We start from the raw sequence: 22,538 nt of genomic DNA, 5'->3' as shown, positions 1-22,538 counted from the left end.
GCCTTGCTCGCTCTCAGGATCCTCTTTCTCCACCCGTGACCTCTTCGCTGGCGCTAAAACTTCATCCAGGTTGTTAGGTGGAGTGGGTGAAGGGAGAAGGAATGTTGAGGAAGGAAACCAAACAACTATTTTACTTTCCTCCTACGGTCCTCCCTTCACGGCCTCTCCTTAGGCTTTCCAGTTTCTCCCTTGATTTTTCAATTTTTTAAAAATCTTTTACCAGTAACTTTATTTTGAAGCCTCCTCTCATAATAAAGTTTTATTTCTAGAGTCATGAAGCAGTACGGAATTAAAAAAATTTGACAACAATCTTTTCATCTCCCAGAGATTATAAATATTTCTTATTGTTAATCCGCTATCATTAAGATATTTAGATATTAAATAGATTAAAATTCAGTCTCACATAATCATAAGAATAGGATGCACGTTTATATTCATAGGATAAAAGATAACATTATATAAAAAAGAAACATAGGTTGAGAAAAAGTAGCATATCACAAACTTATACCTACTAACCTACCTGCTAGGTACTGACAGTTCACCGCTCTCTCTTGACAGAGTTACTAGAAAAGTTCGAGATTCATGAGTTATTCAAATTTAACTAGTTAAAATCTTAATTTAAGCTTAACTATACTAGAAATCAAGTCAAGTTTGAGGCTAACTTGGAGCTCACGAGTTAATGATCCGATATCGAGCTATTCAATAAAACTCAAGTATAGCTGGAGGCTGATGATACTAACTAGCGAGTTATTGCATCGTATAAACTAAGAAATGCACAAAATAGTAAGATTAATTTAAATATCCAGATATCCTTTTTTAGTTTTCTTTTGTTGTTAAGGGTTTGATCGGTTGGTTACCAAAATATAGGCAATGCCAAAATATGGGCATACCAAAATGCAGGCATGCCAATCTTTTTTTACCAAAATATTAGCAATTTTAAAAGGTGAGCTACTTTTAAATAAATGCTAAATCTTTTGACATGCCTATATTTTAACATGGTAAATTTTAGTAGCCAACCAATCAGACTGTAACTTTTACATCCGTATATATCTTCTCATTCCATCATCGATGCCGCTTATATCATTTGTCTGTCGGCTATCGAACCGTTGTGCTGTGACCTCCAAAAATATGAATATTCTTTTTCTCTATCTGATGTCGAGCCGCTCTAAGCCTATTCGAGTCGAGCTGGAACGTTGGCGAGCTTATGGCTCGGTGGGCTAGGGATGCTGTCGAACTCCAGCTTGAGGTGGCAGGCTCGCTCGAGCACGACTTATTGACAGCCCTCCCCCTCAGGCTCCGAGCCTCAGTCTCATCTGTGTTTCTTTCCCCCTTTCCCTTCTCTCCGACTCTCTCCTCCCTTGTCTTCCCTGGCGGCGACGACTGGGCGAGCGGCGGCGCCATTCGTCACGTCTTCGCCCAGCCCTTTTCCGGCGACGAGCCATCCACCAGGTATGCCCGCCCTTCTCTGTGCTTCTGCTGTGCGAGACGGAGCACCCCAAACCCTAACAAAACTATTTGTATTCGGATCTGATCCAGTTACATTACATTACTTACTAACTTCGATTTCGTTTGCAAAATTATCGGGTGTGTATGCGTGCACAGGACATCCATGTCCTATGCTGGGTCCGCCCCTGTTACCAATCAAATCCATTATTCTTTTCTCGGGATAGGCACGTCAGTCCGTTCAATTTGGCCCTAGCTGGTTCTCTTTGGATGTAGCGAGTTTGTTTTTCCAAAATATCTGGTGATTCAGTTGAATTCCCATGCACCTAAGTTAACCATCTGTGCGAATACCTCTGTAAGTGGGCTCATGCGCAGTGTGCTCAGCTTGGTATCTTTCTTGTGTTGTTGATTGAACATGAATTGAGGTTGCTGAAATCTGTGTAATCAAAGTTTGAGCTTGACTGATATTATGAGCTAATACATGGGAGGTCAACCAGCAGCTTTCCCATGCTAGTGTAAACAGAATTGCTGAGAATTTTGTGAACGTGCTCAAGTGCTCTAATGATTTGCCTTACGCTGTGTTTCATTGGGGTGTTGGATTGCTATTTTTTAATACATGCTTGTAGAGTGCAGTAGGATCAGGATTTACAGTTGACAATTTGGTGCCTCGCTTTAGGTAATCGCCTGACGAGGTGTGATTGCCACGTTGTTCCTTCCAATGCATATCGATTACACTTCCTCTCCCCAAATGCCTATTTGGTTGTTTTTTTTATGTCTAGGATTATGAGCCCAGCTTGTTAATTCCACAAGACATTAGCTCATTCTCTTTTCTCATTTAATTGCTTGCAACATCAGTTCATACCACGTGGACATGTATTAAACATTCACCAAAGTGGGGTGTTGGGAAGGCGTTATGATTTTATGCAATCATGCTTGTATAAAATTCAAGCTGTAGCTATCTAGTTGCCTATGCCTTTCCGCCCTGGTACAACCAGTTTCTTTGTAGGAACCAACAGAACTGGAATTTTATTTATACTTGATCGTTTAGGTCTTTATGGAATCATAATGGAATATTTTCTGTGCCTTGATTTGGTGAAAACGTTGATGAAGCAATTTTGTCAAATTGTTTATTTATGCCACAGCCCCTGAACCTTTACAATGTTAAATGTTTTCGTCTGTATTTAAATTAGGCATGGCACCTTAAAATACGATGTTCCTTTTTTGACCATTGCTGGCACTATATCTGCATTTCATGAAAAATGAACTTAAAAATCGTGTTTTGACTATCTCTTAGGCTGGATTAGTGGATTTTCATTGCCATAAGGCGCTAGATTTTGCATACTCCATGCACACATTGTTATTCACTCTCTTTTGTTAAATAAAATTGTGCTGTAACTTACAATGGGACCAAGTTATGCAGGGGTAGCCCTTTTATTTAAAGGAACCAAATAATGCATGCTGCCTGAATATATTTAGATATTTGAAAACTTAATTGCTGGTAACTGTATCTTGGGTCGGCGTGACTTGAGGTTGCCGGGGTATTTTGGTCTGTGCATGGTTACCTGCTGTTGTACAGATTACCTATACTGGTATTCTGTAGAACAAAATAGCAACATGAACTTTTAACAGCAGCTTCAGGATTTTGTTACGTGCATAACATACAAGCTTATGTGTGTATCATCATTGGAGATGCCCAAGGCTTGTTGCATGCAACATCCTTTCATTTCTGCATTACCTTCTTATCAGTATCTTATTCTGTTTATGCTGATGGATCATTCGTTATGTAGACAAAGGTGGACTACAAAATTGAGTTTGATGGATCATGGTAATTCTAGAAGAAGTAACTCCAAAAAGAGGACGCATTCCAGTTTTGATGATGGAAAGAGGAAACGGGTAAACTCCAGGCATGATGACACATCTATGTCCTCTGAACCAATTGAAACCATTTACAGGATATTGTGCCCGGTAAAAAAGATAGGCAGTGTCTTGGGGAGAGGTGGTGACGTTGTTAAGACCCTTAGAGAGGAAACTAAATCAAAGATAAGGGTTGCTGATTCCATTCCTGGTGCAGATGAGAGAGTAATTATCATCTTCAACTACCAGAATCATTCTGAACAAGCTGATGAAGCAGCTGAAAATATATCTAGTGATGGATTAGGGAGCATGAAGCCCCATTGTTCTGCCCAAGATGCCTTATTGAAGATACATGATAAGATTGTGGCAGATGAATTTCATAATGGAGTTGCCGACAAAGAGTCTGAAAGTGCTGATGATGTGACTGCCCGAATTTTGGTTCAAGGCAATCAAGTTGGCTGCCTTCTAGGAAAAGGTGGCTCCATCATACAACAACTGCGAAATGATACTGGTGCAGGGATCCGTGTCTTGCCATCTGAAAACCTTCCCCTATGTGCACTTAGAAGTGATGAACTGGTGCAGGCAAGTTATACTGTAAAAACTCCTTTCTTATCTTATTCAGCTTAGTAATGCCTTTTCCTTCCATCGATTCCTGTAGCCTCATATAGTGTTTCTTTTATTTGATTAGTATTCAACTATTCATGTATTACTTTTACGGAAACAAACACATCAAATGCTGTCCTACTTCGCGAGTTTCTCATGTTTTTGATAACTTAATTTCCCTGTCAATTAATTAAATGAATTTTGGGTTGGCATGTTCTATTTTAATTTCCATTGGCATGTTCTATTTTAATTTCATTCTTGGACATGAATATCCTATTGTGCTTTTGATATTTCAGATAACTGGAGCACCTTCTCTTGTAAGAAAAGCTCTCTATGAAATATCTACTCGTCTCCATCAACATCCTCGTAAAGAAAACCTACCTCTTGAGGAAATAATACATGCAAGCACGCAAAGGAAACGCGAGTCTCCACCAGTACCACATGGAAACCTGATGTTTCCACACTTGCATTTTGATCATCCACCACCTGTACCCCTGCTTGATCCATATAGAGATGGGCCATTGCGAACTGTTGCTGAAACTGAGGAGTTTTCTGTCAGAATTCTGTGTGCCTCTGAGCTCATTGGTTCAGTTATTGGGAAAAGCGGGGCTAATGTCAAGCGGGTAGAGCAGCAGACTGGTGCTCGCATTAAGGTTCAAGAAGTTGACAAAGATGCTTCTGGAGAAAGGCTTATTATTGTTTCATCTGAGGAGGTAATGCAGATGGTTGTTCCAATTGCCAACCCCTTCTAATACCAACTTACAGCATGAGCATTCACAATTTTACATCCTTATTTGTTCAGATACCAGCTGATCCAATATCCCCAACAATTGAGGCACTCATGTTGCTCCATGATAAATTGAGTGTACTCTCTGAGAAACGCCATGTGAGTACAAGGCTTGTTGTACCATCAAGCAAAGTTGGCTGTATTCTTGGGGAAGGTGGGAAGATAATTACTGAAATGAGAAGGCGAACTGGGGCAGAAATTCGAGTTTACTCAAAGGCAGATAAACCAAAGTACTTGTCTTTTGATGACGAGCTTGTGCAGGTGATTTAATATTTGCTAACCGCTGCATCACAATAGGTATATGTTTTTTCCAGACCTTTTGTATTTAACTTTTGTTGTGCCTTTACATTTGTTCCAAGCTTCCAGGTTGCTGGGCCTCCAGCTATTGCAAGAGGAGCCCTCACAGAGATTGCTTCGAGACTTAGAACTAGGACTTTGAGAGAAACAAGTTCTGCCAATAACCCTCCACCTGTCGCCCCTTTTCATGGTCCTCCTGTTGATTTGCCTAGCAGAGAATTCACAGTCTATGGAAGGCCCAGCAATGATCCACCATATGGAAGGCCTACCATTGATCCACAATCCGGAAGACTTACCAATGATCCATATGGAAGGCCTGCCATAGATCCACCATTTGGAAGACTGACCGACGATTCACCATATGGAAGGCCTGCCATTGTTCCACCATTTGGAAGGCCTACCATTGTTCCACCATATGGAAGGCCTGGCAACAATGCACCATATGGACAACTTGCAAACAATCCACCATATGGAAGACCTTCCAGTAATGTACCATATGGAAGACTGAACGAAAGTGCACCTCGTGATCCTTCCCATTCATATCCTGTAGACTACTTTTCTAAAAGAGAATATCCCCATGGAAGCCCTCCATTTGTTAGTAATGCCCCATCATCTACTTATGAGAGATATGCAGCACCTGCTCGCGTTCCTACTAGAGAACTTCCCTCCTCTTTCAGTCCCGGTGCAGATTATATGTCACATCGTTCTTATCGTGACCATGTGCCTATTGATAGCTACTCTAGTAGGGGCACACAGCAATTAGGCATCACAAGAGATGGAAATTCGAATGCTTACGACTATACTGAGGTACATCTTTGACGAGCTAGCTTCCCTCCTTTTGAAGTGCCGACCACCTGAAATTTTTCATTAGAAGCTTGAGACTGTACACATGACTGTTCCTATGTGCCTATTTCATTCCGTTATTGGGTGATAGTTTTGAATAAAGAAAAAAACATGTGCTACTGTCTTATGGTGAACAACTTTCATCCTTACAGCTCTCACTTCTGTGGCAGCTATGTTCACTCTAATGTGGACACAATGGTGCAGCTCTGTTGATTTTTTATCACGTGCAAATCCTAGATTAGCTGCTGAGATGTTCTCTGCTTCTTTATTTTATTTGCGCCTGTCAGAAAAATTGAGTTCTGAATGGATTTGAGTTTCTTTCTTGTCAGGCTGCTGGACAGATGCATGGACGTGAGGATCATCGAGGACAGACAAGTGTTGCTGGGTATGACTTTGGAAGCCTCCCTTCCTAAACATAAATTTAATTTTACCAGTACAAATTTCATTGAAAAGGATACTTTGGCAGCAGGTACTTAAGCACTATTGAACTGAGGGTTCCAAATAGTTCCTTGGACTCTATCGTTGGAGTTGGTGGGGTCAATCTAGCAGAGATCCGTCAGGTATAGAAGCTATGCTTTTTGGTTCCATGGGGCACTGCTATCTGAAATGCATCCTCTGTGATGATCTAATAGGTTCTCATGAGTGTTCTACTTCATCCCAGATCTCCGGTGCAAAACTGAGGCTACTTGAAGGGCATCCCGGTTCGTCCGAGTCAGTGGTGGAGATCCAGGGCACGTTGGACCAAGCGAAAGCCGCGCAGAGCCTCCTTCAGGGCTTCATTAGCGCGAACAGCCGGAGCACGCTGCAGCAACCCCAGCCTTCCCGCATGCCACTTTACCCAAGCTGGGGCTAGTTTCTGGTCTCGTTGGCAGCAGAGGAAAGCAGATTCCGCAGGGTTCGCCCTGTGGCTGGAGCTATCTGTGGCTGCAGATTAGCTGCCCACTGCCCTTCTTGATTTCCCACTAGATAGCTGCTACATTGACTGTGCGATCAAAGATAACTTAGGTTAATGTCTTATGACAATAATATAGTTTACCTCTCTGATGGCGCGACTGGAACACGAGCCGTCTGATCTATGTTAGCTGTATATGGATTCTGAATGTTTGAACCCTGTTACGACGGCTGCTATTTGAGGCCGAATGAAACTGCACATCTGGTTCTCTTGAGGCTGTCTACTCCCATGCTAGTTTGTCGCTTGTGGGAACCCAGTTAGGTCTGGGAAAAAAAAGCTCGAGCATAGCTCCTTTAGAGGTTCGGCTCCGTTCAGCTAGGCTTATCTCGTTTCTAGACGAAAGACTAGAGGAACTCGACAAGCTTCACCTGCTACAGTTCGTGTGGCCGCCGGTCGCTGGGGGCAAGAAGGATTCGCCGCGCTGTGGAAGACGAATAGTGAAGGGGGTAAATTGATTTCGATCTCTTGTTCTCCTCTACACCCGTGAGGCCCTCTCCTATTTGGGGCATATTTGAACGGGTTAAAGGGTGCTAAATTTTAGCATCTATTAGCATTCATACTCCTACTAATTTTTTAAAATTGTAACTAAAATTCCATTAGCAAGCGCTAAAATCATCCAAACACCCACCTAGTATGTCGCTCTTGGCCAAACTCTTACAGGTGGACCAACCTGTCCCCACATGGCAGCAGCACACGTGTTCAGCAAGCTGCTCGACCGAGGATCTCGGATCAGATCAATCACCATTAACTGATGCTTAATTTGCAATTTTTGAATGGTACTAATAATCACGATCTCCTTTAATTCCCGTGATGGATCCTCAGGGGACACGGATTGCATGCGTTTATGGGCGATTTCAGCTGAGAGAGGACTTCAACTACACAGTATAGTTGTCGTCGATAGGAGCGCGCCCTTAGCTTGCAGCTGATGATAGACGAACCTGCAGGATTTTAACACGGCCCAATGCTTGCTACTAATGGCTCGTGAAATCGACGATGGATATGCCTGCATGTAGTTATTTGTGATGATATTCAGGCCAAGCGCATGAAAGCTTCACCAGAAAATGCCAGTCTCTTTCAAAATGGTCTCTAGGCCTGGGAGACTCCCAAGTCATTAGCTTTAGCCGCGTCATCACCAAAGCTGCTGATATAACCGGGATTACACATTTGCAAGCAGGATGGAACGTTGCTTTCAAGCATAAACTGAAATCAGACACTCAAATTCGAAGTACCATCATATGGTCTCTCAATTAGTATTGGAGATAACCAATGGTAACTTGGTAAGCATGGTCAGATAAATAGAGATAATGGTATTAACAAGACAAACTTCAGGAAATCACAAACAATGAGCCAGAATGTAAAGAGAACAAAACAAAAGAACCATTTTAGCTTCTGAGCAGATTGCACTTGGACCAGTCTGCATTCCGGTGAAGCCCGAGAAGTTAAGTTTTCATGGGCTGAGAAGTTGCATGATGTCCTTGAACCAAACACTCACAAAAACAGGATGGACCCATCCCATCCCACACAGTCCCTAGAACAAACACATGCTAAGGTAGGAACACATTTCAAAATATCTGTGAATTCATAAACTGAATGACAGCTCAAAATATACTGAAAGTTTTTATGTTGGGTTTGGTAAACGCCGCTCAGGATTGTTTTCTACACCACTGCAATAGCACTTTAGTATGTACTCAAGTAATGACACTTGGCAGGCCTTACAGTGTGGCGATTTGCATGAGAATGTACCCGTGTAATATACCACATCCAGCACATTATTATACGCACAAATCATACAAGCTACCGTCTAACCAACCTGATATTACTCCACAATGTTACCCAATGGAAAAGAAGCAAACAAATAGTTGCAGCAGCCATGGCAATATGACCATCACTCATTGAGGCCTGTAGTAGTTGCTCTGGTGGGGAGGGTAAGCCCCTGGGGCATTGTAAGGTGGCTGAGGATAGGGCCCCGGTTGCTGCGGCTGCGGCTGATGGGCGTTGTAGTATGGCCCACGCCATCCAGGATATGCCGGCTGACCATAGTCATGACCAGGAGGCGGCTGGTGCGGTGGCTGCTGGTACTGACCAGGGTGTGGCGCACCATATGGGGGCTGTTGTGGTGGTGCACCATAGGATGGGGGGTATGGCTGTGAGTATGCAGGTCTTGGCTCCGGTTGAGAGTATCCAGGCCTGGAATCGCCCCCAGGTGGAGCAGCATAGGGGGCCTGAGCGTGGGGAGGTGGTGATGGACTGCTCTGATCAGGCGGTACAGAAGCATTCCTCTGCATAGACGAATGGCTGGAGGATGAGAAGTTGAAACCCGCTAGCTTCCTCTGCACATCTTCAATCATTTCGCGGCATTGAATGTTTCGGGTCATTATAAAGTCACTGCACTGCTGTTTTATTTTGCCTATTGCTTCCTGTACACAGGAATCATCAGAGAATCAGTAGCCCATCCGGGAAGAGACATCAGCATTCCTATGTTCAATGCCAAATGGAACCAAATGGAAATGCAAACACACCTGTAAAGTCACATAAAAGTTTAAGCCCTCATTGATGTTCTTCTTAATCTCCCGGTATTTAGCAACAGCAGCAGCAATTTGCTTGTAACATCTCTCACGAGCAGCTGAAATAAAGAACAAAGGTTTCAGAAATCGGAATTACACATTACAATACCTGCAAAGAAAAGGAACTACACAACACCTTTTTTAGAAAATCTGACTCCTACAGCCTACAGGTCTAAAAATAATAGCACCTGACTGTGATATTATTTCCATTCAATAATGATTACAAGTTAGAATTTACGCAGAACAGTGTTAATTTGAAGTAACTTCAGAAAATGATGCACGTGCAAAGCAATTCCTAGACTGCTATAAGCAGTATGCAAGTAATGTAATCAAGCTTATGGATAACTGAAGCAGATAAATTGCTGCAAATTGCAAAGAAATGCATGCAAATCAATAGTTGTCCAACCTATCAGCACAACTCTAGGGAATCACTGTAATTGCTGGGCTCGAGAATGAAAATTCCACTACCAAAGTGATTAAGTGCATGATAGCTACCATACACAGGACGAACAAAATAAAAAAAAAGTTGCTAACAAGTATAAAAGTGGAAAGTGACGAAAGGTAGCAGTTCATCACATGGATAGCTGAAGCAATAACTGTACAACCTTGATGGCATGAGGTAAATTAGAGTAAGTAATCTAAAGAGCCTGTTGAAACTTGTAACTTTTGCACTCAATGTATAAAGCAAGCTGCAAAAATCACTATGTGCAGGCATCTATCATAACTGTGACAAAAAAAAAAGAATACTAGAAAGGTTACCTTTGTAATCCTCTATATTGAATACAGCAGCAAATTGCTCGTTTTGCGCCTGTGCAAGGATCCAATATGTAATTGTCATACACAAAGAAGTAAATGACGAAATATAGCACATTGGGTTCTTATAAATACTTCTCCCGCTGTTTCTTTCTTTTCTCATGTACTGGAGTTAATTCACTCAGTTGCAAAACGATTATGCTACCACTCACTCAGTTTGAGTGCACATGTTGTTGATAGGATATATGCTTTTATGCTAACTTCTAGCACAAAGAAAGTCTCAAAGCGGACTGCACCAATATTTATCAGGTATGTCTGCTTACCTGTATTTGCAGCAATAGTTGTTCCTGTGCCACGATGTTATCACCAATTTCAGCACAGATAGAATCATACTTAGCAATCTCCTTCTTGAAAAGATCGTCATGTGATCCAACACCAGCCATCAACTTAGGCAGTATATCATCCTGGTAGAAATGAATCTTCTCAGTGCACACAGTAGTATAGTATATGACCACATCACCAGTTACTTATCAATCATTTCTAAGAAATGAAAGATAAAGATTGAATTTCAGCTATTGTAAGGACTAAGAAACTTGAAAAGCAATCCATCAGGTCCTCTGTAAAATCTTGTCAAATGGAATTTGGAAGGGGCAATGCAAAGCAGAAGATTTACTAAGTAGAGTAGAGCAACAGTAGTGCACACACAAAAAAGGCACTCATAGTCATGATGAATTAGTAATAAAGACAGCACTCCAAGCAACACTAACATTTTAAGCATAATTTGTTCACTGAGAAGATAAACCGCACCGTTGCTTGTAATTTAATGCTAGTGACAAACTTAAAGAATTCTACAAGCACAACTATAAAGACAAATTTCATGTAGAGAAGTTATAAAGAAAAATCACAGGAACAGTATTTGTACCTTTCTTTTCATTTCTTTGAGCATGTCTTCAAGACCTGCCCTTTGTGCTCCAAGAGATTCCAGTTGTCTCTGTGTTGACAAGTTTTGCCAAGTTTAAAACAAACAGTCTTACTGCACGTCTAATCATCTAAAAAACTAATGTACATTACCAAGCTTTGTTTCAGGGCTCCAACAATGGCATCTTCATTCCCATCCAAGGACATGATAGGCCTAGAAATACTTGGAAGTGCGGACTCTATCTGCAACATATAGCAGGAATGTGTAACTATCTAGATATAAAGAATGTAACGATGATAACAGAAAAAGAGGATCATGGTTCATTATGAAGCACAGGTAATCCACTCGGATGTTAAATCCTAACAGCAGTGTTTCAAAGGCGTCGCCTAGGCGTCCGGGCGGACCCAGCTCGCCTTGGGCGACAATCATGCCTTGTCGCCTGGGTGTCCAGGCGTACCAGCTCGCCTTGGGTCTCCTTGTCGCCTTTAAAACACTGCCTAACAGTATTTTAAGTTTCATGTAATATACTAATGTTAATTGTTAAACTCTCACCGGTCGTTTGTCAAGAATAGACATCAATGGATAGTTCTCCTTCACTCCTCGTTCGATCAAAGAGTCACTATCAGCAGCTTTCTTAATATTAGCAGCAAATAGATTCAATCGATCCTGAATGTTTTTAGTTAGAGTGCTTGATTGAGGTCTAGTCCAACGACTCCCAAATTGTGTACGAAATTGTGCATCTTCATTGGCCTCCTTCTGCAGAAGCTCTTCGGTCTGAACAAGTAGTTCTTGATTGACCCTCCTCAAATCCCTAAGCTGCTGCAACTCGGAATCCAAGCCAGCAGGCCCACCACTTATCTGCACAGCCTCTACGTCTTCTTTCAGATCTAAGGGTAATGCTATATTTCCTTCCAATGAAAGAATAGAATCTGGTAAATCCATTTCCTTCAACCTGACTCTAGTGATCTCACTAGCTTGCTGCAATTTCTCTGCCTGCATCCGGATAATATTATCTACCATCTCTGTGTACTTGGAGAGTGCTTTCATGCTGCCATCAGGCACAAGTGATGAAAAAAGCCTTTCCTTGCTGGCATCTAAAACTTCAGCCAGAGAGGTAGGCTTTACAAGGGATGCTGCAGGGAGGGCACCCAAGGAACCAGCAGCTGGAACCCGCATCAGGTAAACACGATCATTCTCCTTCATAGCCCTTTCCAAGTTGGTTTTCATGTTACTTTCCAGCTTGTTGACAGAATCCAGAAGCTGGGCAGCAACTCCCTTTGCAGCCTTCTTAGCATCTGCCAAGGCACTCATTCCAATCTTTAAGCGTGCAATTTCCTCAGCAATTTCTTCTTTCTCATGAAGATCAAGTGAATATCTATAACAAGCATCAGCATAGAATTGAGCTGCTTTCAGCTGGACATGAGACACCCATGTCTTATCGAAGTGCTGACTTAGAGGAGGTGCACTGAGAGCTGCATATGCTTCTTCGTAGAATATACCCACCTGAAAAGATACGTGAACATGTAATGACCAAGAATTAGGCATTGACACCAAAGTTTCACAGAAGAGAAGAAATGTGGCGGTATCATGAACAAGAATGTGTTGTATTAATAGAAGCTCAACATCAAACAGAAGAGAAGAGATGTGACAGTATCATGAATAAGAATGTGCAGTATTGACAGTAGCTAAACATCAACCATGCAACTCCTCATAACCAAGTCCTAATATACATCCAAATTAAATCAATAGTAGGAACTAATCTCACTGCCATCATGATACACACTAGAACTCTAGCAAGTCAAACATACCGCAATCTTTACTTGATGAATGATCATACTACTACATCGATTGCTTGCTAAGTCCTAAATATGTTTGAATCAAACAATTTAACCACCCTATAAGCCTATAAGATTATTCCAGAATTAGGTCTATCATGATGTTACCGTAAATGGACTTCACTACCTTAGGGTTCAGCATACTACGATGGTCTCATAATTAGTTAGGTTCTGAATAATAAATAATCGCAAATTCACTGGTAAACTTACTGTTACTGCTCAAACAACTTCAGAAACATTCAAAACTCCATTCCACACCAATCCAAACTAAGCTCCCATAGCGCTGAGTTCATAGCGACAAAACAACGTGGGCAACAAGAGGCAGTAACCACGCACCTGCCGCGCCACCTTGGAGCACAGCGCGGGCGGCTTCCCTCCAGCAATAACCTTCTCGAAGAAGCACTCCTGCGCCTGCGCGAGCATGAGCTTCTCCAGCATGCCCGCACACTCGGGCGAGACGTCGACGGTGGTAGCCCCCGCGGCGACGGCCTTGGCCGCGACCCCGCTCTCCCTGAGCCACGCGAATGCCCCCGCCGCGCTCTGGAACGCGCCGCACGCGGTCCTGATCCCGACATCGGTGGAGCGGTCCGCGGCGAGCGCGATCTGGGAGTAGACGGCGCCGAGGTTGAAGAGCACGGCGGCCTTCTCGAGGTGGATGGAGGCGAGGGCGCACTTCTTGTTCCCCTTGAAGGCGTCGTGCCAGGTGAAGGTGAGGGAGTGGACGTGGGCGCGGTCGGGGGAGATGGGGAAGCGCGGCTCCACGAGCGCGAGCGCCCGCGCGTAGGCGAGGAGCGCGTCGCGGCGCTGCTCGAGGGAGGACGGGTCCGGGAGGGAGGGCTGCTCGACCGCGGCGCGGAGGTCGCGCACCGCGCTGAGGTCGTCGTCGGCCGACGCGGCCTCGCGCTCGGAGTAGGCAGAGGCGATGTAGAGGCGGAGCGGGCGGTAGAGGTCGGTGGGGGTCGTCTTCTTCTCGTGGATCGCGAGCATCAAGTTGGAGGACCCCGCCGCCGACGCCATCGGGAGGCGGACGCGGTGGCCGGAGGCGGGATGGGGAGGGAGGGGATCGGGGGGATGGGGGTGGGGTTGGGTGCTTCGGGGTGAAGGAATTTGGGGGGAGTTGTGAGAGTTGTCGCGCTGGAAGGGCAGCAGAAGAAGCGAACTGGAAGAGAATGCTTCGCCGCGTCAAGGACGCTGGGTGCTTTGAGATTGGTGCGGGCGACCAGCAGCCGGCGGTCGGCGGGCTCGGTCTGGGTCGGGAGTTGGAACGGGGTCGTTGTTGGGGTTTCCGTTCTTGACACCTGGGCAGTCGAGCATACATGCATGGTCGCGTTAGACCTCTTTCCTCCACCCATCTTGCCTTGTTGCAGTTCACACCCTACTTTTGCCGGTCAAGCAGTCGCAAATACATGAAGATTTGGTTAATTTTTCTTGCGAGTGAGATTTGGTTAAATTTTGGTCAAGCTTTAGAAAACAAATATTTGGTTCAAAAACACAATTTTTCTTACGAAAGCTAAAATACGAATTTCATAAACGTTGTTTAATCTCATGCACTTATATATCATAACCATATTACAATGGAAATAGTAAAAGATGGACAACATCAACTATTTTCGGCCGTAGGTAGCATTAAGTTGCCAAGGTTTGTTTTTACAAATTAAATTAAAGGCTTTGTGTAACGTAGTATTTTTCAAAAATTTTGTTTCATTTTTTTTTCTTTCATGAACCTTGTGAAAATGCAGGATTTTGCACCAATTATTATATGAATTGAACTTTTCCTGGTAAAATCCTCGCATTTCAAAGACGGCCTCAGAATACAGATTTCATGCCAACACAAAAACCATGAACATCGGTGAGGCGATGCAGAGTCTTGATGCTCATGCTACATTACGAAAAGAGGAATAATTGTGTCGGTGATGATGCACGCAGCTGGATTTTATACCTAGTGTTCATTTCTTATGTAAATTTTAAGACTAAAACAATTTTGTACAAAGAAGATTTCGGTCTTTGAGAAAAAAAACAAAGGACGATTTGAAGTTTGTATCCGCATCCCAATTTTCCTCTCTTTCTAATAAGAACTCAAGGCTGTTCAGTGTTCAGTGATGGTAACAGTAGCGTCAGTGTCACCGCCTGCCGAAGAGTTGCCGGGGCGATCCGCCGGCCGCGACCGGACTCCAAACCGGAGGCGGCACATCTCGGCGGGGCTGGGCGCGTCCCACCGCTCCGCGCGCGCCCGGAGCGCCTCCACCTTCGCCACGCACTCGCCCGCACCCATCCGCGCCACGCTCCGCCGCACCGCGGCGGCCTCGGCGCCGGCGACCTCGTCGAACAGCGCCTCCCACCCTGGCTCCCACGGCCCGCTGGCGTCGCAGAGCTCCAGCGTCCCGTTCCGCCACTCGGTCCAGCTCCACCCGCGGTGGAGCCGGGCGAGGTGCCGCGCCACGCACCCGCCGCGGCAGGCGGGGCGGCAGGGCCGGCACTTGGCCCCGCTGAGCGGCCCCGGCGACCCCAGCGACGCCACGGGCACCGCGGACCTGGCCCACGGCGGGAACGAGTAGGTCCGGTCGCTGAGCACGCAGAACGGGAAGCGGCGCTCCCGCGCCGGCACGCCCGCGGCGCGGAGCTGCGCGCGGAACGCGGACTCGGAGTTGAGGTCCCGGTACCCCGCCGCGGCGAGGCGCGGCAGCGCGGAGAGGCGGGCGAGCGCGGCGCCCGACGCCTCGCGGGCCCCGGCGCCCAGGCGGTCGTTGAGACCCCCGAAGCGGGAGCCCTCCGGCACGACGTAGGCGGCCGGGTGGAAGGCGCCGTCCGGGTCCAGCGGCGCCGACCAGAAGCCGTCGACGCGCGTGCGGAGCACCCAGGCGTAGGTGAAGTTGCCCCGGGACTCGCGCTCCCGGATCAGGTCCAGGCATCCCTCCACCAGATGGAAGTATTGCAGCAAGCCCTGCGTGGTGTCCCAAAATGGTCAGCAAGCAGCAAGCTCTAGTGCCATTACAATAACATGTGCCACGTGCTGTCGTGCTCCGGCCTGCAGCTCCAAGTCGTCTCGTTGAGCAGGCCACGTTCGGATTTGGAAACTGCCATGATCGTGCGTTGAGAATCCGAGCCCTATTCTACTGGCCAAATTGGCCTGCTTTCACATCACATGCGCGCGAGGAGGGGCTGGGGAGGAGCGAGCGAGCGGGCTGACCTGGACGCCTTTGGGCGAGTGCTCCGCGGTGAGCGCGCGCGCCCGCGCGGGGGTCACGGCGATGCGCCCCGGCCGGAACACGCGCACGGCAGCCAGCGAGGCCCCCGGCGGCGCGGCGCGGGCCAGGACGGAGAGCTTCCAGGCGTCGGCGTCGAGCGGGCTGTGCAGGAACACGTCGGCGGCGGACGCGCCGGCGAGGAGCGGCGCCAGGACGTGGCGCGCGATGGAGGGGCCCGTCAGCTCGAACCGCCGCGCGCCGCCCACCAGGCACACCGCCACCCGCAGCTGCTGCGCCTGCCCGTCCCGACGCGGCGGCGGCGGGGAAGACGAGGAGGAGGGAGAGGAAGAAGAAGCGGCGGCGTCGTTACGGGGCGCGAGGCGGGGCTGGGAAGGGAAGGAGACCTCGGCGGCCAGGAAGAGGAGCAGCGGCGCGAGCACCGCCGCGGCCAGGCGGCGGCGGATGCGCCGGCGCGAGGCGGCGGGGAGGAGGCCAGGCTCGCCGAGCGAGCAGGTCACGGCCTTCATGGCTCGCGACTAGATGGTTGCTACGTGGACAGGCGACGAAGCTATGAAGCGAACGATCGCTCGACGCGTCGCGGGAGGAGAAGCCGGAGGCGGCCAAGGGCGGAGCAAACCGTGGGATTTTGCTCTACGAAGCTAGGAGCAGAGACACATGCTAAACGATCACCCGAGTTCATTGAGAATTTGGAAGGTGGAAGGAAGTCAGCAAAGCTGCTGGCACTGGCATGCCTCTTGGAGACTTCAGAATGGCGCTGCTGTTGCAGGAATGCTGCTGCTGGCGCTGTCTGCACTCTGCATACACGCAGGTCTCATCCGAGCTGAGACAGCTGAAAAACACGCGGCTGTAGACTTTTTCTTCACTAAAATATTTTAGCAACTTCAACCTGGAGTAGGTGAGCATTCGGCTTCGTGCCGGGATGAGTACTGTACCATAGATGAACCGGCTGTACATGGCTATATTAAGAATCTGGATCAAGTGCAATTTTGTGTAGGTAGGGTTAATTAACTATTAGGATGTCCTAGCCTACGAAAAGAATGATTAAAGAATCATAATGTTTTTTTAGAAAAAAAACGTAAGTTATGATGCCCGCAATTGACTTACAAAAGTTTTAACTTAAACTTCACACTTGTGTAGGGAGAAATGAAAAGACAAATCCTACCAGAGGTAGATTGGACAAGTTGATATGATTAAGGGGAATAAATCAAACCAAAAGGGCGGAGGCAGCATGAGCTAGCATCGAGGTCGGGAAGCGGATGTCAGGTGAAGGGATAGGCGACACGTCAATCTTTTTGTCTGACATGATGTTTTAGACAAACAAAAGAAATTAGGGTTTAGCCTGCAAAGCATGGTGTTTCAGCAAAATGTTTAGTCCCCATCAGGAAACCTTAATTAGTCAAACGAATGACACTGCTAGTATCTTTCTGCAATTTTCAGGAACGCATTAGGTAAGCCACCGTGGCATGTACCACGTGCTTTAGCCTGAAAATCTTCTGTGTTCGGAGTAACAAAATGCATCATCGAGAATCCTCCTAGCATTATTCTGGTAGCAATCGACTTGTTACGCGGCCGAGAATCCTCGCATGTGCAATCACGCTCGGCTCGAGCGGGGGGCGTTGGCCGAGCCGTCCAGCCGGGGCACGGCATGGCAAGCAAGCGAGGCAAGGAATTGGTCGAACGAACTGACCTGGATGCCTCTGGGCGAGTTCATCCCCGTGAGCGCTCGCTCGCGCGCCGGCGTCCTGGCGATGCGCTCCGGCCGGAACACGCCCACGGCGGCCAGCGCGGCCCCGGGCGGCGCGGCGCGGGCCAGGACGGAGAGCTTCCAGGCGTCGGCGTCGAGCGGGCTGTGCAGGAACACGTCGGTGGCGCCGGCGGGGAGCGCGCCCAGCACGTGGCGCGCGATGGACGGGCCCGTCAGCTCGAACCGCCGCGCGCCGCCCACCAGGCACACCGCCACCCTCTGGGGCTGCGGCTGCGGCTGCTCATCCTCCAGACGCGGCGGCGGGGGAGGCGGAGGCGGAGGCGGCAACGGGGAGGATGTTGAGGATGATGGAGTGGCATCGTCACGTGGCGCGAGTAACAGGAGCTGGTCGAGGCGGGTCGAGGAGGGGAAGGCAATCTCGGCGGCGAGGAAGAGGAGCAGCGGCGCGAGCACCGCGGCCAGGCGGCGCCGGCGCGATCCGCCGTGCGGAAGGAGGCCCTTCGGCTCGCCGGGCGAGGTCGCGGCGGCGGGCTTCATTGCCGGCGCACGCACGATGTGCTCTCCGCCTCTCCGTGAACGCTACGCCGAGGAGCAGCAGCCGTTCATCGGCTCATGCATGCTATGGCGTGGCGGCGGGCAATGCAAGAGGAGAACAGCGAGGCTATGAAGCGACGCCGGCACGCGGAGGGCCGGGGCGGCGCGAGGGAATGGAGACTGGAGAGCGGAGGGAGGAAACCGAAAGAGATGTAGCAGACACAGACGTCAACAGTCAACCGATCGCCGGTAGCAGTTCGGGACTCAGGAAGGGTGGAGCCGAGGAGGAAACTAGCTGCTGGGTGCGTGGAGATCGCAGGATGGCAAGCGTCCACCTGAGGCGGCTGCCATTGCAGGAAGGCTCCGGCTTATGCGCTGAGCTGCGCTGCGCGGCAGGTGGAGGTCTCATCTGGGACAACTGGAATTTGCTACGGTTACACAGACACGCTAGCTAGTACTCTACTCGTCGCATTTCTTTCTGAAATTACAGAAGCTGAAGCTCCACTTTGATTTTGGCCTATTTGTCACAGCTTTTGCTTCATGAATTCTCGAAGCTGGTCATCTCTAGCTCCAAAAGTTCTTGGAACTAGAGCTGTAGGCACAGTGAAGATATTTTGCTCAGCAATTTCATTATTGTCGCAAAAGTATTTGGGTATCAAAAGTTTTCTAAAAAATTCATAATAGATATGTTACATTTTAAAAAAATTGGTACTAGTTTCATATTCTTCTGATTTAAAATAAATTATTTTTTATTTTTAATCTTATTAGAATTTTTTTAGTTTTTCAAAAAATACAAAACCACCTTCGAAACCACCCAGAAAGCCAAATTTGCCCAGTTTTGACAATTGGATGGCTCATACTATCCGATTTTGTAGTTAAAGATTAAAAATCATACTTTTGTGATAGTTCAAAGGTGTAAACCAGATTTTTTTCTATTTTTAAATAAAAAGTATATATCTAAATTATTTTATTTTACCCTACAAACTCGAAATCCTGCATCTGCATGGGTTTTGAAGTTGCAGCCCAAGAAGGTGGATAGTCTATTACACTAGCAGAGGCATATGTGCGGCACACACATGTTTAAAAAAAATCTAGAAAACAAGAATTTTATATTTATAGTAAAGGTTAACATGTGGCAATGATATATTTTTAAAAAGAACCCAGTAAAGAAAGATATTTTAATTAATGAACCAATAATATATAATAAATCATAGAGCATATCATAATTATTTTTATCCATGTATTATATATTCGTCAGTGATAAAGATGTTAAGGTCATGAGTAAACCTACAATATTCAATCAAACAAGCCAAAACAAGGTCATAAGACCTCCCCCCCTCGTCCTCTCCTCTATCATCTCTCTCTCCCTTTCCCTATTTTGAGTCTATGCAAAATAGTCCCAATGAAACTATTGCCTCTTTTTTGACTCACCATTACACCACTGTGATATGGATTCAGTGCTGTACCAAATTCCAAAAGCTCTGATCAGATAAAATACACCATCACACGTTTCCAAGTTTATTGATTGTAGATGAGATAGGAAAAAATAAGCCTACTCTCAACTTGACTACCAAACATGTGTGCAGCCATAATGAAAGACATCTAAGCCCCTAAGTGGGTTTTGGTGATAAATGACAAAGCACATGTATATTTAATCATGTTATTAAACATATGTGCAGGTGCTAAGGGTGACTCAGCAAAGCATATAGCGAAGGTGAACCCTCAAAAAGGATATGAAAAGCGGCGTTCTCAAGTGTACTAAAAGACTAGATTTTATTTTTGAAATTGAGTATAGAAACGCCGTACTATCAAGAGGAACTTTGATCCACAAGTGTAGACAAGGTAGTTGTGCTCAAGAGAACCCACAAAAACCATGAGAAACAATCCTACCACTTAAAAAAGGGACTTCCTGTGAAATTCATTGTCTAACCCGGAGTGTTCGGACCCCAGTCCGGAATGTCCGGACAGAGTGTCCGAAGTATCCGGACATATACCCGGAGTCTCCGGGTTACTGTCACCGATCCGCAAAACACCCTGGTCCGGAGTCTCCGGACACCTTCATCCGGAGTATCCGGACATATACCCGGAGTTTTCGGGTATCGCTCTCCCAACGGCTAGTTTCTGGGTGAGGGGGTATAAATACCCCGGTATAAATACCCCCATACCCCCTCTCATTTCCTTTCTTTGGCTCTGTTTCGACTAGAACAGCCTAAAAGATAAAGAGAGCCCTCTCACTCCCCATTTATTCCATTCTTGAGTGATTTTCTTAGGGCATTGAAGTGAGATTGTTGCAAAAGCTAAGATTGTGCAAGTAAGCCTTGATTCCATCTCTTGAGCACATCATCCAAGTCTAGCCCGTGGATTCTAGTTTGTTACTCTTGGAGCTCCAAGCTCCTAGACGGCTAGGCGTCGCTTGTGATTGCATGATTGATTTGTGAGCATCACAGCAAGTTTGTAATCTTCATTCCTCTCCGAGAAATTCATAGTAAGTGACCCTTGGGTTTGAGCGTTGGTCTCACCCTTGGGAGAGGAGCATAGGGGTTCTTGAGCACCGTCTCTTGAATTCTTCCTCAACGGAGACGTAGCTCCTTTGGGAGTGAACTTCGGGAAATAAATTCTGTCTCACTCTCACAATTCTAGCTTGTATTTGTGGTTGTTTGCTTGTGAGACTAACTTTTTAGGGTTTGAAGGCGATCTACTATTACACAAGTCTCAGGAGTAAGACAACTGGTGAGAAACACTTCAAAGGTACCACTAGTTCCTCTAAATTTACTGGATTCAATTTACAGCATCATTATTTTTATTTTTGTGTAGTTCGTTTCATACCCGGATAGTCCGGACACTATCTCCAGAAACTCCGGACACAATATCCGGAGTATCCGGACATATATCCAAAGTATCCGGACATCTGTGTTACTAACCGTGTTCAAAGTGTTTTTAAGTTGCAGATTAGCCTATTCAACCCCCCCTCTAGGCATCTTGAGGTCCTTTCACGTGATCATAACATGATGAACTACTTGCTATTCTCCGAACAATAAAGCATGAGATCATTCCCCACATGAACAAATTAGTCACATTATTTTGAAGCTTCAAATATAATGTCAAATAATGGTAATTTCATTGACTGCCCACCATGCATGAATTAATTAAAGGTGTACCTGATAAGAGGTGATGTTAATTCGCTCACAAAGGGTATTTGCAGAGCTGCCTTTCAGCGCCATTGAGGAGGTGCCTTTGATCATTGTTGAGGTTGTCTTGGCATTCCCTGTGACATACGGCTTAAAAATTAAAACACATCAACTAATATTGACATATGTAATCGCACTGTGATGTAAGCTATATGATATAAAGCAAAACTGCATACTACTGCGACGCGACAAGAAATCTGACTTGCTAACATCCATTTTACAAAATCCTATGCAAACTGTAACAGAAAGGGAAGGAGAATGAGCATAATGGCAGAGTGCAGAACCTCAGCATGCAAATCAGTGATCTTCCATCCTAACCTGAATAGACAACATGCAATGCTCCTTTAACCTAACATGCTAAAAAAGATCATCTGTTGTCTACTCTATGCAATAGAAAAAAGACCAACCTTTCAATCTATTTGCATATAGCACACTGAATCACAGATGTGTTACACATAAACCATGTGGAATTCTAATTGCCAAAACCGGCATCCTTTCCACCATAATAAGACAGATCAAATTGACAAACCAAATATGCCCAAAAATCAATATCTAAAAAAAGAGAGGTTTTGATAAATACCTCCAATTGAAGCTAGAACCCTAGATCACAAGATGATGCCCCCAACTATTGCCATCCCCATGGAATCACATGTGCTGGAACGAATTGACGAAAATTAGATGCATATCTCCAATTCAAGAGACAGATAGGTATCAGCGATGTTAGTATGCACGAGCTTCCTATTTGCTCTCCTAAAAGTAGCAGTAATACAGAAATGATATGGGTTATGCATTTCATCGAACATGAAGAAGGCAGGGAGCCATATGTGAGGACTGTGGGGCCTCGGGAGAGACCTACATGAAGAAGATGGGGGAAACAACGCTCTACAATCTACACCATGCCTTACCTCTGTTGTAGGCTTGTAGCCATGTAGAAGGACACATGGAGAAGAAGCAGGACTCATGCCTAGGAAAGCTCGGGCTCGGGCTCAGGCTCGCTTGGAGGAGATCAGTGCCTATGTCGCCGACCACCTGAAGGGAGCACACCTACCGGTGTC

General features: G+C 46.3%; 3 protein-coding genes across 5 annotated transcripts; 1 reads left to right on the top strand and 2 right to left on the bottom strand.

The window, feature by feature from the left end:
• Positions 1–1,280: 1,280 nt before the first annotated feature.
• Positions 1,281–6,993, top strand: LOC112875092 (KH domain-containing protein HEN4-like). 3 transcript variants are annotated; one of them, XM_025938798.1, is made up of 8 exons: positions 1,281–1,449; positions 3,231–3,879; positions 4,197–4,613; positions 4,703–4,948; positions 5,054–5,791; positions 6,157–6,212; positions 6,297–6,387; positions 6,489–6,993. In XM_025938798.1, the coding sequence occupies exons 2-8, from the start codon at positions 3,259–3,261 to the stop codon at positions 6,678–6,680; spliced, it is 2,361 nt and encodes a 786-aa protein (XP_025794583.1). In that variant the 5' UTR covers positions 1,281–1,449; positions 3,231–3,258; the 3' UTR covers positions 6,681–6,993. The 3 variants fall into 3 exon arrangements, with proteins under 3 accessions (XP_025794583.1, XP_025794582.1, XP_025794584.1); XM_025938797.1 differs by having other exon boundaries at positions 6,294–6,387; XM_025938799.1 differs by lacking the exon at positions 5,054–5,791 and having other exon boundaries at positions 1,283–1,449.
• Positions 6,994–8,324: 1,331 nt separating this feature from the next.
• LOC112875240 (vacuolar-sorting protein BRO1) lies at positions 8,325–13,971 on the bottom strand. The gene is made up of 8 exons (XM_025939011.1): positions 13,187–13,971; positions 11,568–12,518; positions 11,168–11,257; positions 11,019–11,087; positions 10,420–10,560; positions 10,103–10,151; positions 9,299–9,402; positions 8,325–9,196 (listed from the first exon to the last, which is right to left on the bottom strand). The coding sequence occupies exons 1-8, from the start codon at positions 13,865–13,867 to the stop codon at positions 8,669–8,671; spliced, it is 2,613 nt and encodes an 870-aa protein (XP_025794796.1). The 5' UTR covers positions 13,868–13,971; the 3' UTR covers positions 8,325–8,668.
• An 806-nt stretch (positions 13,972–14,777) lies between these two features.
• LOC112872802 lies at positions 14,778–18,298 on the bottom strand. Its single transcript, XM_025935846.1, has 3 exons — positions 18,063–18,298; positions 16,038–16,320; positions 14,778–15,791 (listed from the first exon to the last, which is right to left on the bottom strand). Exons 1-3 carry the CDS (start codon positions 18,296–18,298, stop codon positions 14,937–14,939), a joined length of 1,374 nt encoding a protein of 457 aa, XP_025791631.1. The 3' UTR covers positions 14,778–14,936.
• Between the last annotated feature and the right edge of the window lie 4,240 nt (positions 18,299–22,538).

Source organism: Panicum hallii, chromosome 9 (assembly GCF_002211085.1).
Source record: "Panicum hallii strain FIL2 chromosome 9, PHallii_v3.1, whole genome shotgun sequence".
NCBI lineage: Eukaryota > Viridiplantae > Streptophyta > Magnoliopsida > Poales > Poaceae > Panicum > Panicum hallii.
Note: the sequence above shows the minus strand (reverse complement) of the source record. Positions and strands in the feature narration are given on the sequence as shown.